Consider the following 15,189-nt stretch of genomic DNA (forward strand, 5'->3'; position numbering starts at 1 on the left):
AATGGTGCCTCAGAATTTTGTGTGGCTTTTTTCACCGGCTGGCTAGAATTACATTGTATACCATCATTGATTTAACAATATTTATTGAATACTTGTTTCATGCCTGTGCTGTATTGTGGGTCTTGTTAAAGATAAACAAAGCTGAGGCCTGGCGCGGTGGCTCAAGCCTGTAATTTCAGCACTGTGGGAAGCTGAGGCAGGTGGATCACGAGGTCAAGAGATCGAGACCATCCTGGTCAACATGGTGAAACCCCGTCTCTACTAAAAATACAAAAAATTAGCTGGGCGTGGTGGCGCGTGCCTGTAGTCCGAGCTACTCGGGAGGCCGAGGCAGGAGAATTGCCTGAACCCAGGAGGCAGAGGTTACCGTAAGCCGAGATCGCGCCATTGCATTCCAGCCTGGGTAACAAGAGCAAAACTCCGTCTCAAAAAAAAACAAAAAAACATAATAAAGCTGAAGCTGAGCACAGTGGCTCACGCCTGTAATCCCAGCACTTTGGGAGGCCTAGATGGGTAGATCACATGGTCAACAATTTAGATCAGTGGCCAACATGGTGAAACCTCATCTCTACTGAAAATACAAAAATTAGCCAGGCGTGGTGGCAGGCGCTTGTAGTACTAGCTACTGAAGAGGCTGAGACAGGAGAATCGCTTGAACCTGGGAGGCGGAGGTTGCAGTGAGCCTAGATATCACACCACTGCACCTAGCCTGGGTGACAGAGCGAGACTCCGTCTCAAAAAAAAAAAAAAAGATGCTGTGCTTATGCACAGACTAGCAGACAGAGGTCCTGACTTTCCCGATGATTACATTTTGATGGAATGGCTTTTAGGTCTTTGAGAAAAATACTCCTGAGTTGTGGGAGATGCATATAGATATGGTTTGGATTTTTCGGTCCTCTCCAAATCTTATCTTGAATGTGACCTCCAGTGTTGGAGGTGGGCCTAGTGGGAGATGTCTGCGTCATGGGGGTGGATCTCTCATGAATGGGTCAGTGTCATCCTTTGCGATAAGTATGTTCTCACTCTGTGAGTTCATGTGAGATCTGGTTGTTTAAAGAGCCTGGCACCTCCTCCCTCTCTCTCTTGCCTTGTGACACGCAGGCTCTTCTTTGCCTTCTGCCATGATTGTAAACTTCCTGAGGCCCTCACCAGAAGCAGTTGCTGGCACCATGCTTCATGTACAGCCTGTAGAACCATGAGCCAAATAAACGTCTTTTTTAAAAATGAGTTACCTAGTCTCAGGTATTCCTTTATAGCAATGCAAATAGACTAATACACATATCATCCTAAAGGACAGAGGAAAGATTCACAACTGGATGCTCTAAGAACGGGTAGTCAGGGGCCTGTTGACTGATATGGGCTTATTATTGTACATTTTTTTGGCAGCCTTGAGCTTTCTCCGGCAGGCACTTTAAGCAGGAATAGGGTCATCCTAGGGATGCAGACTTGAGCTGTTAGAAACTGTTTGTTTAAATCTTTTAATGTGGGTGGAAAATGGCACTTGAAATCATTTGTGCTGAGAGTCTGCAACATTTATAGGCAGTGGTTGAGGCCTAGTTGAAAAGAGAGCTCAGGGGAGCCTAGCTAGTTCAGTCAAGGATTAAATCATTATCAGTATAAGAGAGTAAGAAAAAAATCGAATCTGTTTCCCTCAAGAAACTTTCAACCTGGTGGAGTGACAGTTAAGATACAATGAAATAATGCTACGATAGAAGTAAGCATAAGGAGCAACGGAAGTACATAGGGCACATATCCAGCCCAGTCTTGGAGAGTTAACAAGAGATTTTTAATTTTAATTGGTTTCAGCCATGCTCCCTAGTGTGCAACTAGAGCAGCACTGTCCAAGAAAAATGTAATGGCAATATATATATATATATAATATATGTAATTAAAATTTTCTAATAGCCATGTTGAAAAAGTAAAAAGAGTAAAATAAAAGTAAAATAAAAAATAATATATTTTATTTAAACCAGTATATCCAAGATATTATTTTAACACGTAGGCTACATTAAAAATGATCAAAGAGGTATTTTATCTTCACGGCATTTCAATTAGGACTAGCCTTATTTATTTATTTATTTATTTACAGGGTCTCACTCTCCTTGCCCAGGCTGAAGTGCAGTGGCATGATCACAGCTCACTGCAGCCTTCACTTCCTGGGCTCAGGTGATTCTCTCACCTCAGCCTCCAACTAGCTGAGACTACAGGCACGCACAACCATACCTAGCTAATATTTTTACTGGAGATGAGGTTTCACCATGTTTCCCATTCGGGTCTCAAACTCCTGGGCTCAAGCCATCCGCCCACTTCGGCCTCCCAAAGTGTTGGTATTACAGGCATAAGCAACTGTACCCGACCTGGGCTAGACATACTTAAAAGTGCTCAAAATGTGGCTAATGGCTGGCTGCCATTAGAATGGTACAGGTGGAGCTTAGACACAGATATACAAAGTTGAGTTTAAAGAGCCTGGGATAAAGTCATGTTAAAATTTGTATGGAATCTTTGGTTTCTAACTATGGGTTTTCTTTATGCTAGTGTGTGGCAGCTTTGAATTAGCTATGTTTTTGTCTACCTGGAATTGCTATAGTTAGTGAGATAATGAGAAATGAAAACCTAATTAACATTTGTTAACTTAAGAATGCTGAAGAAAGATCTTTGAAAGGGAAGAATGGATCCATAATACTTTTATCTGAATTCCCCAAATCTAAAAAGATACTAGCAGCAAAACCTAACCTGACCTGAACTGACATGAGGCTACTTATAGTTTTTAATTATCCTACCTAGTGTGACTATTTAATGCTTTTGCTGCAGAAGTTTTTGTGTACTTGACGACAAGGTATTCCCTCAGACCCTGCTGTGGGCGTTATGTAATCATTAGTATATGTGCTATATTACTTTTCTAAAATCCAAAGAATTCTGAAATACAACTTCCCGAGAGTTTTCGAAAAGGGATTATGGACCTATAAACGCATACTGAATGCTATTGATCGCATTAATAGTGGTGATGTAGGTATACAATTGCTGTTATTTCATACATTTAAGCCTATTTTACATCCAGATTTGTTGAGTTTGTTTGCCTTAGTTTTATTTGTATGTCCATATGCCAAGCAACTGGAGAAATTACGTTCTTGATAAATATCTATTGGTTTGACTGTGAGAATATTTTTATTGTGGTAAAAAAACATAACAAAATTTATCATCTTAACCATTTTGAAGAGTACAGTATGGTAGTGTTAACTGTGTACATTGTTATACAACAAACCTCTAGAACTTTTTCATCTTGCAGAACTAAAACACTATACCACCTGAACAACTACTGCATATTTCCCTATTTCCTGACCCCTGGACACCACCGTTGTACTTCTGTGACTCTTGATTACTTTAAATTACTTCATATAAATGAAGTTATACAGTATTTGTCATTATGCGACTGGCTTAGTTCGTTTAGCATAAAGTCCTCAAGGTTCATCCATGTTGTAGCAAAGAAGGATTTTCTTTTTTAAGATCGAATAACATTCTATTGTATGTATATATCATATTTTAAAATCTATCTAGAGACATTTAAATTGCTTCCATGTTTTGGCTATCCTGAGTAATGCTGCAGTGAACATGGGTGTGTAAGTATTTCTTCACGATCCTATTTTCAATTCTTTTGGACATATATGAATATTTTAAAATATTTTCTATTTTCTATAAACTAAATAATTTTATGGTTTTATTATTTCATCTAGAAACCTCTGTTTTCCGTTTTAGACAACCATGCTTAAGTTTTTCATTTTTCTAAGGTCAATGTAAATTCAGCAAGCTTTTCCCCCTTTAACCTATCTCTCTGTAACAGCTGTCAAGAAATGTACATTTTTTTTTAAGGCAAAAATCAATACCAGGAAACAAATTCAATAATCAAGACTTTGTATTTACTCCATACTTTGTACTTTGTGTTTATAACAATCAGTCATTATGTTTTCTTTTTGTGTTTATAACAACTAGTCATTATGACTTCTTTTTAGCAACTAGTCATTATGTTTTTCTAGAGATGTACAGTTTGAAAAAAAATTAGAACTGGCTTCATTGGAGATAAAAATCCAATTTAGTACTATGATAAGTATTTTGCTGGAAATTTTTCTCAGTAAGGGTTAGATTCTTTGATGCTTACAATTAATTTTATTTACTATACTATTTTCATGTTAAACCAACCATATAATTTATTCTTCCTTTATTTCCCTAACACTATCCCTTACCTCCAGAAATTTTTTGTATCATGAAAGCATCATAAGAGGGTTATAATATTCTTGTTCGCCTTTTAGAGATAATGGATTTGGTGTACTCCCTGTTTGTTTGTTTGTTTTACTTTTAATGGAGCAATTGCTTCTGGGGGGAGGGGGAAGAAAACTTAGATATTATAATGGACCTCCAAAGGTCGATGTACCTAAATAACTATACACACATTGGTGATGCGAAAATTTCAGGGGTGGGAGGTGATTGGGGGATAAGTCTATAACCGAGTTCTTAGGGAGTCAATAATATAAGAAAAAGATTGAGAAACGCTGATGTACTGCATGGGTAAAGAGGCAAGGAATTTATCAGCAATAGTTTTTATTTATATTTTTGGAAAGGAAACTCCAGAGAGTAAACAAATGTGCTGATGACAGACTATCTTAGAAACACTTCCCCAGGTCAAAGTGGTTCCCTCTGAGATTTTGCTACTATGTACACATTGGCTGGTAAACTTTGCAACTTCAGAGCATATCAGAAGGAACTAGACTGCATCCTCTTCCTGTCTCTTCCTTGGAGTAGCATTTAGCTTTTCATTGGGGACCTATTGTTAAAGGAAGATAAACTTTACCTTATACCAACCATTTTCTCCTTTTCTCAGGAAAAATCAATTTGTATGGTTCTTACATGTATTTCCCTAGTATATATTCAAATTAAACTTGCAAGTTAGATTTATATCACTGCTTACTCCAAATGGTCAAAGTATCTCCAGGCTCAAAACAGTTCCTATTTAGAGCATTATACTAGCATAAGCCTTAGTCACTTGTTCAGCTCTTTGATTCTCATAACTATTTCTAACCTTGGTAAAGATAAGAATCCAACAAAACAAAACTCTGCAACAACATTTAAGTCTTGCTATATACGTATTTGTATTTATATTTATGTGTACATATATTTTTTTAAATAATGTATGTTGCTATGGTTGACTTTTAAAACTTAAAGGGATAAAAGGAAACATTCAAGAAATACTGGCTTAATTATACTGACTTTAAAAATTTTGGTTAGACAACAGCCTCTTAAACCAATGACATTGGAAGCATTGTTTTTTAGTCTTCAAATTCATTCATATTCATTTACTATTCACTATGCTGAACTTGTTACTGGCTCAGAGGTACTATGCTTTCTTACCTCTAGACTTTGCACATGCTGATTGTATTTCCTGAAATACTTTTACCTTCCTCTTTGTGAGGCATTCATAAACCTTAAGCTTTTAGTTGAAAGGCTTGTCTTTAGAGAGCTCTCTTGATTCCTGTTACATGCTTTTATGACACCCTGTACTAGTATTTTCACATTTATCCAGTTTATTGTAAACACTTATTTAATTACCTGCTTCGACCTCTAAAATATAGCTAGCTCCCTGAGTGAAAACAATGTCTCTGTTGATTTCTGTTATATCCTCAGCACCTGGCACATAGATGGTTGATATTTTTGAATGAAAGAATGAGACACACATAGCTAGCCTCATTATTCATAGTTTATTTGTGAATTTGTCTTCCCATTGAAGTACTTTGTAACCCCCAATTCAATACTTGCAACATTTTTGTGGTCATTTGTCGACATGCTCAGACTCGCAGACTCCTGAAAAATTTCAACAGCCTGACATGCACATTGCCAAGGGAAGTAGAAAAAGGCAGTACTCTGCCTTCTTGTATCAGTTCTCATACTATAAGCAGTTTTCCTTTTTGCAGTATATTTAGTGCTATGTGTTTTTGCATTTTTGTGCTTTTTGTTGGTGATCATGCTGTTTAAAATGGCCCCAAGCAAAGTGCTGATGGACTTAAGTGTTCCGAAGCACAAGAAGGCTGTAATGTGCCTTATGGAGAAAACGTGTGATAGATAAATTTAATTCAGACATAAGTTACAGTGCTGTTGGCTGTGAGTTCAGTGTTAGTGAATCTACAGCCTATATTAAGTAAAATGTCTTTAAATAGAGACACACATAAATCAAGATTATGTATTGATAAATTGACTAAAATGTGCCTAAAGGCTCACAGGAACTTAATTCTGTATTTCCCTTATGAGCAGGTCAGTGTTTGCTAACACATTGTTCACGATAACTTTTTAGAACAAAACTACCAGGACATAACTACCACAGATAGTAAGAATTGATTCCATGTGCACTTATAAAATTGTGCTCAAATATATATAAAATGTTTTATAACTTGTTTTTTTCCTACATAACCATCTGTGTCATGCTTCTATTAAAAATAATGGGTCTTGCCAGGTGCAGTGGCTCACGCCTGTAATCCCAGCACTTTGGGAGGCCAAGGCGGGCGGATCACAAGGTCAAGAGATCAGATCGTCCTGGCTAACGTGGTGAAACCCTGTCTCTACTAAAAACACAAAAATTAGCTGGATGTGGTGGCGCGCGCCTGCAGTCCCAGCTACTTGGGAGGCAGAGGCTGGAGAATTGCTTGAACCTGGGAGGCGGAGGTTGCAGTGAGCCATCTCACCACTGCACTCTAGCCTGGCACCTGCCAACAAAGCAAGACTCTTGTCTCAAAAAAAAAAAAAAAAAAGGTCTTGGCTAGGCGTGGTGACTCACACCTGTAATCTTAGCACTTTGGGAGGCCAAGGCAGGTGGATCTCAAGATCAAGAGATGGAGACCATCCTGGCCAACATGGTGAAACCTCGTTTCTACTAAAAATGTAAAAATTAGCCGGACTTGCTGGCCCGAACTTGTAGTCCCAGCTACTTGGCAGGCTGAGGCAGGAGAATCACCTGAGCCAGGGAGGCAGAGGTTGCAGTGAGCTGAGATTGTGCCACTGCACTCCAGCCTGGTGACAGAGTGAGACTCTATCTCAAAAAAAAAAAAAAACAGTCTTTTTCTCATAATGTAGACTGTATTGCTAAGAAAGAAAAAAACTTGTATGTTTGTTAGTGTGGAGACAGTTGTGGCTAATGTACATCAGGTTGATTCCCTAATATATTGGTTACCTGAAATTGGTTACTGAGGAGATGAGTATTTTTTTTTTGTAATTTGTATTCTCACTGGTTACAGTGAACATATATTTCTTTTATGGATACTCTTATAAAACATGATTTTTAATAGTTGCATTACATTTCCTTATGTGAAAGGAATAAAATTTTTATTATCACCTTAAATTCTTATGTTTTAGACAGTCAATGTCTGCAGTTGGATCTGCAGAAAATGGAGGTTCTAGAAAGTAAGATGACTGAAGAACAACATTCTCTAAAAAGCAAAATTAAGCAAATGACAACTGATCTGGAGATATATAATGATCTGGCAGCTTTAAAATCGTCAGGTGAAGAAAAGAAAAAGGTAAATCTTAACCAAGTCTTACAGAATTACAATTTATTTTTTTTTTTTGATCAAATGTAATATATTTGTGGTTGATAGGATTTGTTATTTTAAGCTGATTATTTGATATATATAAGCTGAGAAAAAATTAAAATGTTTATATATGTAGTTGGAATTTAGAGTGACTTAAAGTTTTAAAGAAAAGCAAAAATTTCAAAGCAAGGTATAAGCTGCTACGGAGCATTTCAGCAAATTTGAGCTTTGTTAAATGCAGATTTGTTTATGACTCTATCCTACCTGAAACTTCTCAGTGGCTTTCCATTGCCATTTACATTAATTTAGACCAAATTTGGTGGGGTAGGGACAGATATGGCAGTGTTAATAGAGTTATTAATACAGATAATATAGCTTATAGTTCAAAGAATTTTTACAAATAGGTTTTAGAGTAGTTATAGCCTTGGTCGAATTTTACCAGAATATAATTATTGAAATTAAGTTAAATATGATTTATACTGGCTTACTGCATATTTTCTATAACCTGTTACTTCTATTTGGATCTTTCTAGAAATTACATCAGGAGAGAATGATCTTATCAACCCGCAGAAATGCCTTTAAGAAAATAATGGAGAAGCTAAACATAGAATACGAAGCACTAAAAACACAATTGCAAGAAAATGAGACCCATTCTCAGGTAAAAAATGTTTTAAATAACTTTGGAATTACCTTAGTCTATATTTTCACCCCACAGCAATCATGTTTTATTTTAAAATTTGCTTCATTGCTCTCTACCTTCTAGATTCTCTGACTTTTTAAGACAGCCAGATTCTGTACAATCTTCACTCAGAATGAATGGACTCCTGCTTTCTTACCTTCTATAAACCTATATTGAAAGCCAACTGTGTTAGACACTATCTCAGGCACAACTATTATGATATATGCAGTACTATCTTTTAAAATTTCAAAAGTGGGACATTACTAATACAGAAACTAAAAATCCATAAAATCACAAATAAAATAAATTCTAGTGACTAATACCCCACCACCCAGAAGAGAGAATGCTTATTGTTGCGTTAGTATGGGTCCTTTTTTTTTGGAAAAAGAGTCTCACTCCATCACCAGGCGCCAGGCTGGAGTGTAGTGGCGTGACCTCAGCTCACTGCAACCTCCACCTCCCAGGTTCAAGCAATTATCCTGCCTCAGCCTCCTTAAGTAGCTGTGACTAAAGGTGTGTGCCACCACGCCCAGCTATTTTTTTTTGTATTTTTAGTAGAGACGGGGTTTCACCATGTTGGCCAGGATGGTCTCAATCTCTTGACCTCGTGATCCGCCCACCTCGGCCTCCCAAAGTGCTGGGATTACAGGCGTGAGCCACCGCATGGGTCCTTTTAGTAGGTAAGTAGGTAGGTAGATTAGATAGATAGATACATAGACAGACAGATACATAGAGAGATAATGTGTATACACATATATATGCATATTCTTAGGTACACATTTATTTCTATGCATTTATAGAAATTGTACCATATTGTACATATTATTTAGGAGCTTGTTTTTAATGATTAGCTATACATCATAAGTACTTTCCCTTGTCAACATATATATTGACTTTAAATTGTTGATAGCCTAGGCCGGGCACGGTTGCTCAAGCCTGTTATCCCAGCACTTTTGGAGGCCGAGGCGCATGGTTCACGAGGTCAAGAGATCGAGACCATCTTGGTCAACATGGTGAAACCCCGTCTACTAAAAATACAAAAAAATTAGCTGGGCATGGTGGTGCATGCCTGTAATCCCAGCTACTCTGGAGGCTGAGGCAGGAGAATTGCCTGAACCCAGGAGGCGGAGGTTGCGGTGAGCCGAGATCGCGCCATTGCACTCCAGCCTGGGTAACAAGAGCGAAACTCCGTCTCAAAAAAAAAAAAAAATTGTTGATAGCCTAATGATATTCTAGTATATGGATGTAGCATAATTTATTGAACCAATTCCCTTTCATTAGATATTTAGGCAATTTCTAGTTTTAAAACTTAATGCTATAAAGAACAATCCAGTTATCCTTGAACTTCTTAATTCATATCTCCAGTTATTTACATGGGATGCATAAACATATAACTGCACTCCCCTTTTCGTATCACTCATCTTGCTGATAATTACTTGAACAGGGTGTGAAGTCAAGATTGATAGCTGTGATGGGACAGAGATAACATTTACTTTATTCCCTGCACTGTGCTATTGGTTGGCACATAGTAGGTATTCAGCAAGTATTTGTTGAATGATTGAATGAAGCATTATGTATCATATACAAAGTTAGTAACTATGGCTTGAAAAGGATTAGTCCTTCTCATATCTAATTAGTCTATATTAGAAATTTGCACACAGGATTTAAAATGCTGAATACATTAAAAATTCCCTCTTTTTCGTTATATAGTTACATGATCATATAGAGAAAAATAATGTCATTTGATTTCCCACTACCTAGGTACAACCACTGTTAACATTTTGGTCCCATATCCTTGTTGTCTTTTTGTTCTTTGCAATCATACATCCGTATCATTTTTACAAAAAATGAAATCATGCTATTCATACAGTCTCAACATTTTAACTTTTTTTAATCTTTTTTTTCTTTTTTTTAAAAAAAACAAACAGTCTCAGCTGGTGTGGTGGCTCACGCCTATAATCCCAGAATTTTGGGAGGCTGAGGAGGGCAGATCACCTGAGATGGGGAGTTCAAGACCAACCTGGCCAACATGGAGAAACCCCATCTCTACTAAAAATACAAAATTAGCCAGGTGTGGTAGCACATGCCTATAATCCCTGGTACTTGGGAGGCTGTGGCAGGAGAACACTTGAATCTGGGAGGCAGAGGTGGCGGTGAGCTGAGATCGCGCCATAGCACTCTAGCCTGGGTAACGAGCGAAATTCCATCTCAAAAAAAAGAAAAGAAAAAAGAAAAAAATAGAGTCTCACTGTGTTGTTGCCCAGGGTTGGAGTGCGTGACATAATTGTAACTTACTGTAGCCTTGAGCTTCTGGACTCAACCGATCCTCCTGCTTCAGCTACCCAAGTAGCTAGGACTACAGGCACAAACCACCAGGCCTAGCTAATTTTTACTATTTTCTTTTAAATAGAGATGGGGTCTCACTATATTGACCTGGCTCGTCTTGAACTTCTGGACTCAAACAGTCCTCCTGCCTCAGCCTCCCAAAGTAGTGCTGGGTTTGCAGGCATGAGCCACCATGCTCAGCCCTTTTTTTTTTTCTTTTTGAGATGGAGTTTTGCTCTTGTTGCCCCGGCTGGAGTGCAATGGAATGATCTTGGCTCACTGCAACCTCCACCTCCTAGGTTCAAACGATTCTCCTGCCTCAGCCTCCTGATGAGTATTTTTAGTAGAGATGCGGTTTCACCGTGTTGGCCAGGCTGGAGTTGAACTCCTGAGCTCATGTAATCTGCCTGCCTAGGCCTCCCAAAGTGCTGGGATTATAAGCATGAGCTACAATGCCTGGTTTTTGGTGACATTTATGTAGCATTACCTATTTCATTGTATGGAGGTACCATTTGAAAACAACATATACCTTACATTCTTTTGAAAAGGATAGAATCTCATGAAAGCTTGTTACAACTACTAAAAGCTTAGAACTCATTAATTTACATAATTCAAATTTTCCAGTTACTCTGTTTCTATATCACAATATACAAACCTAGATATAGACTTATAAGTGACAAAATTTTCTTAGATTGTTTAGAGTGAGGATGAGTGTTGGAGAAGAAATAAGACAAAGTTTGTGAGGTTATTGTCTTGAATGGTTCTTAGAAAAAAATACTGATATTTCTTATGGAATATTGGTCCTCCTCATTCACTTAATAGATGATTTAAGGTGGAAAGCACTTGACAAACACCATTTCTTTGAGCCAATGACTGGTTACCTTGTTTATTCCCACATTAGGTGCTAATTGTATTGTTAATTCCATGTATTGATAACTGGAAATCATAACAACAAAATCACTACAATTTTGAATCCTCTGTTGTTACCTTTTGTGAATCCCAACTGATTAAATCAAATCCGGGTCTTCCTATCTTTCACAACTATTTTCTTGAAAACTGGCTTTCAGCATCTATAAAGAATTTTATGTAACAGATTATTTAAATAGGTTAGGGAAAAACAGATTTTCAAAATGAATTTTTGCTTCATGATGTCCTTGGAGGTTTATAGGCAAGTCAGTAATACAGAGGTATAAATGTAAAAGGAATTTGACCATCTGACATAGTGTTGCTTTTATACCATTCTTGTAGCACTTAAGAAAGTATGATGCATAATAAGAAGGCCGCCTGTTTGTGTGAAACAATGACAAAAAAGTCTGGTACTTGACTTTGCTGAAGGTTATTAGAGACTTACTGCCAGAAGTGCTGACTGCTTCCTTAAGTCCGTCTTAACTTCAGGGTCCTGTCTGGGGGAGATTGATGTGATTTAGTAATATTAGCTCACAGCACATACAATCACATAGTTAATTAACCATGCTTTATTCTAATATATAGATTTATCTCTTTGGAGGAAAGAATGAGATGGGTGTTATATCAAGGCCAAACTTATGTCCTGAAAATTATTTTAACATGAGTATAGAAAGAAACATTACTACTGCTGCTTCAATTATTTGTATTTTTAAAAATAATTATTCTTCTTTGAAATATCCAGGCAGAACATTAGTGTTTCAATTTTTAGATGGTCCTTTGCTTTGGAAAAAAACTATGTGCATCTTAAAAAAGAAAGACTGTAACCCAGAGTTACAAGGTTAATTAAATCAGAAAAACAATTTAATACTATAACAGTAAAATTGTCTTCTGAGGAAGTAACCATCAATATAATATCCACATTAGCTTCCTGTTGATGCAGAAATTATTGTAACAGTGCCAGCTTTTTACAAGCTGTCTTATAATCTTCACACTGCAGCTCTGCTCTTATCACAGCTTGTGGAATTAGACAGGAAATTTAGCCCTGGAAATAAGGAAGTTTCTCCTATATGGCTCAACCTTTGACAGTGTTTGAATATATATTATATTTGTGGCATTAGACTTCCAGATTTTAAGGAGAGATTCCCATTGAGTCCCATTTTTCTTTTAATAGTTTTTTTAGGGAAAGGCAAGTCATAAATTGTCTTTCAGTTGGCATGTTCATTTGTATAATAAAAGTTTAAAATATTTTATAATTAAAATAGAGTAAAACATGTTATAGAATTCATCACTGTATTAATGTATTTATTATTATTTAATCTTTTTTTTCTGCCATGACTATCAATAAAATATGCAAGTTGATAAGATTTAAAGTTGGAGTGACTGTTTTTTGTCTTACCCTCTTAGAAGGGCATAAAATCGTTTTAAATATGAGTAGTATTAGTGTTTTTCTTTTATGTTTTTAGCTTACAAATTTGGAGAGAAAGTGGCAACACCATGAGCAAAATAATTTTGTGATGAAAGAATGTATCCTTTAAAAAGATGAAAATGAAGTTGACTGTTACTTTTTTTCTAGGAATGTTTTAAAGACTCAAATTTAGTTCAACACATTAAATACTGAATATGTACAAAAAACACTGAGCTAAATTAAATGAATACGACTGTTTCAACTCTACAGTAGTTAAGGGGTGTGTGTGTGTGTGTGTGTGTATACGTGTGTGTACCCTAAAGGAACTAATAGAAAGCAGACGTTGGGAATTGCCAAAAAAAAAAAAAAAAAAAAAAGGAGAACAGAGACTTACTGTGGCATAGTGATTAAGTGCCCAGATTTTGGAGTCAGGAGATCCAATTTTAAATGTTAACTCTACTACTTATAAGTTACAGACTTTGAACAATTTTACTTTTCAAGCCAGAACTGTATTATCTATTAAGATTCAGTTTTCCAGGATCACAGGGCTTGGGTAAAGTTAAACATTATCAGTAAGTCATCTGGTAAACGTGGCAAGAATTTCTTTTTGGCTTAGAGACAGGAGTCTCGCCAACCTGGCCAGGCTGGTCTCGAACTTCTAGGCTCAGCCCCACCTTGTCCTGCTACAGTGCTGAGATTAGAGACATGAGCCACTGCTCTTGGCCTCAGAATTGTATCATCTCTAAAATCTTTAAATTATAGTTAATATGTCCTTCTCATAGTGTTCTTGGGAGAATTATATATATCTTAAGTATAGATACACATTTATATAATATATAGTTGTTTGTTGTTTATAATGTTCTACCTTGATTTCTGGGCAGCAAAGGGGAATAAACCAAATTAGACTGGGGAAGCTTAATTTCCAGGTTCATCCATGTTTCAGCCAATTCAACTTCATCTTATGTCTACAAAGATGATACTTTATGTTTCATCTTACTGTTTACTTTTAGTGTGATTATAGGAAGCAGCAAGCAGCTGTTGAGAACATGTATTGTGGAGTTGTAACAAATATTTTCTTTAAAGTTGTTTCCTGTTCCCTTCTGTGACCCATTCAAGGGTATCTCTGCCTGGAGAACTAGATCCTGACTCAGTGGCAGCTTAGGTTCTCTCCTAGGGTGGTGCTGAACTTCTGCTCAAAAGCAGCCTGGACCCCAGCTTACCTCCAGATAAGATGTTTTAGTTGCTCTGTTGCCAGCGGTAGTGAAACTTAGTTTAAAAGCAGAAGACTCACTTACAATGTGCTTTAAGTCTAGAACTCTAGTTTTGTGCAACGTAAAGTAGGTGATTTTGGAACAGAGTGGAGTCTAGAGATTTACCTTAAATTCTTTGTGGTACTCTAGAGAACATGGTATGTGTATGTGTGTATGTGTGTTGACTGTGGGAACTAGTTCATTGAATGTTAGATTGTTCTAAGACCAGCGTTAGATTAAAATGTATAACATATTAACTATTAAAAAGTGTTTATATTGCATATGAATTTTTTGAAACAAGTTTAGCTTGGCATTTTAGGGCTTAATTGATGCTTAATCTGTTAAAGTAACATACTCTATTTTAAGGTATTGTGCTTTTTTGGTACCATCTTTAGTATGAAAAAATATCAGTATTATTTAGTTCCTTTCTCTGCCACAATTAGATTTTTATTAACATTATTTCTCCCTTAACTCATGTAATTAGTCATAGCCACCAAGAGTCAAGAGAGTGATTACCGACCAATTATGAAAAATGTGACCAAGCAGATTGCAGAGTACAATAAAACCATCGTGGATGCTTTACATAGCACTAGCGGAAACTGAGTTTAAGTCAACTGAAAGTCTCTAAAGAATTATCCTCTTGCTCGTCAACTTGGTACAAATTGACTAAATAAATAAATAAATAAACTTTACCTTTGGAGTTTACCTAAAAGTTTCTGAATGTTATAATTTTTGTGGCCTCTTTGAAGAATTATATTTTAAAATAGTAAATAGTTCAATAAATTGTTTGCATATTTAAAAGTGTCATCTTCTTTTCTTTTATGATACTTCTCTTTGAACCAAGAGATAAACTAAAAGTGACCATTGAAATTTATTTAGCTGGTATAATCCGTCTGTGGCAACAAATGAGATCATCTTTTCTTGTATCAACTTTCAAAGGGATTCATGGAGTATGATTCTGATTTAGCACTTATGTCAACCTTGTCAATTTTTACCTCTAGAAAAACAATAGTAAGATTAGAAGGGAGATTTTTAGCTTTGAACCTTTCTTCTGAA

At 36.5% G+C, this 15,189-nt stretch overlaps 1 protein-coding gene across 4 annotated transcripts in view; it reads left to right on the plus strand.

Annotated features, from left to right (window-relative positions):
- IFT74 (intraflagellar transport 74) overlaps window positions 1-14,934 on the plus strand; it is a 109,478-nt gene extending 94,544 nt beyond the window's left edge. For 2 of the 4 annotated variants that reach the window (XM_054256903.2, XM_002742991.5), the window contains 4 exons: window positions 7,393-7,556; window positions 8,101-8,226; window positions 12,942-13,002; window positions 14,618-14,934. In XM_054256903.2, coding sequence (XP_054112878.1) covers window positions 7,393-7,556; window positions 8,101-8,226; window positions 12,942-13,002; window positions 14,618-14,736 — 470 coding nt within the window. In that variant the 3' untranslated portion in view covers window positions 14,737-14,934. Of the gene's footprint in view, window positions 1-7,392; window positions 7,557-8,100; window positions 8,227-8,331; window positions 8,530-12,941; window positions 13,003-14,617 lie in introns of those variants that run through there. The other 2 variants (XM_054256906.2, XM_078370313.1) reach the window with 1 other exon arrangement.
- Window positions 14,935-15,189: the final 255 nt, after the last annotated feature.

The sequence above is a fragment of the Callithrix jacchus genome, chromosome 1 (genome assembly GCF_049354715.1).
Source record: "Callithrix jacchus isolate 240 chromosome 1, calJac240_pri, whole genome shotgun sequence".
Taxonomy (NCBI): domain Eukaryota; kingdom Metazoa; phylum Chordata; class Mammalia; order Primates; family Cebidae; genus Callithrix; species Callithrix jacchus.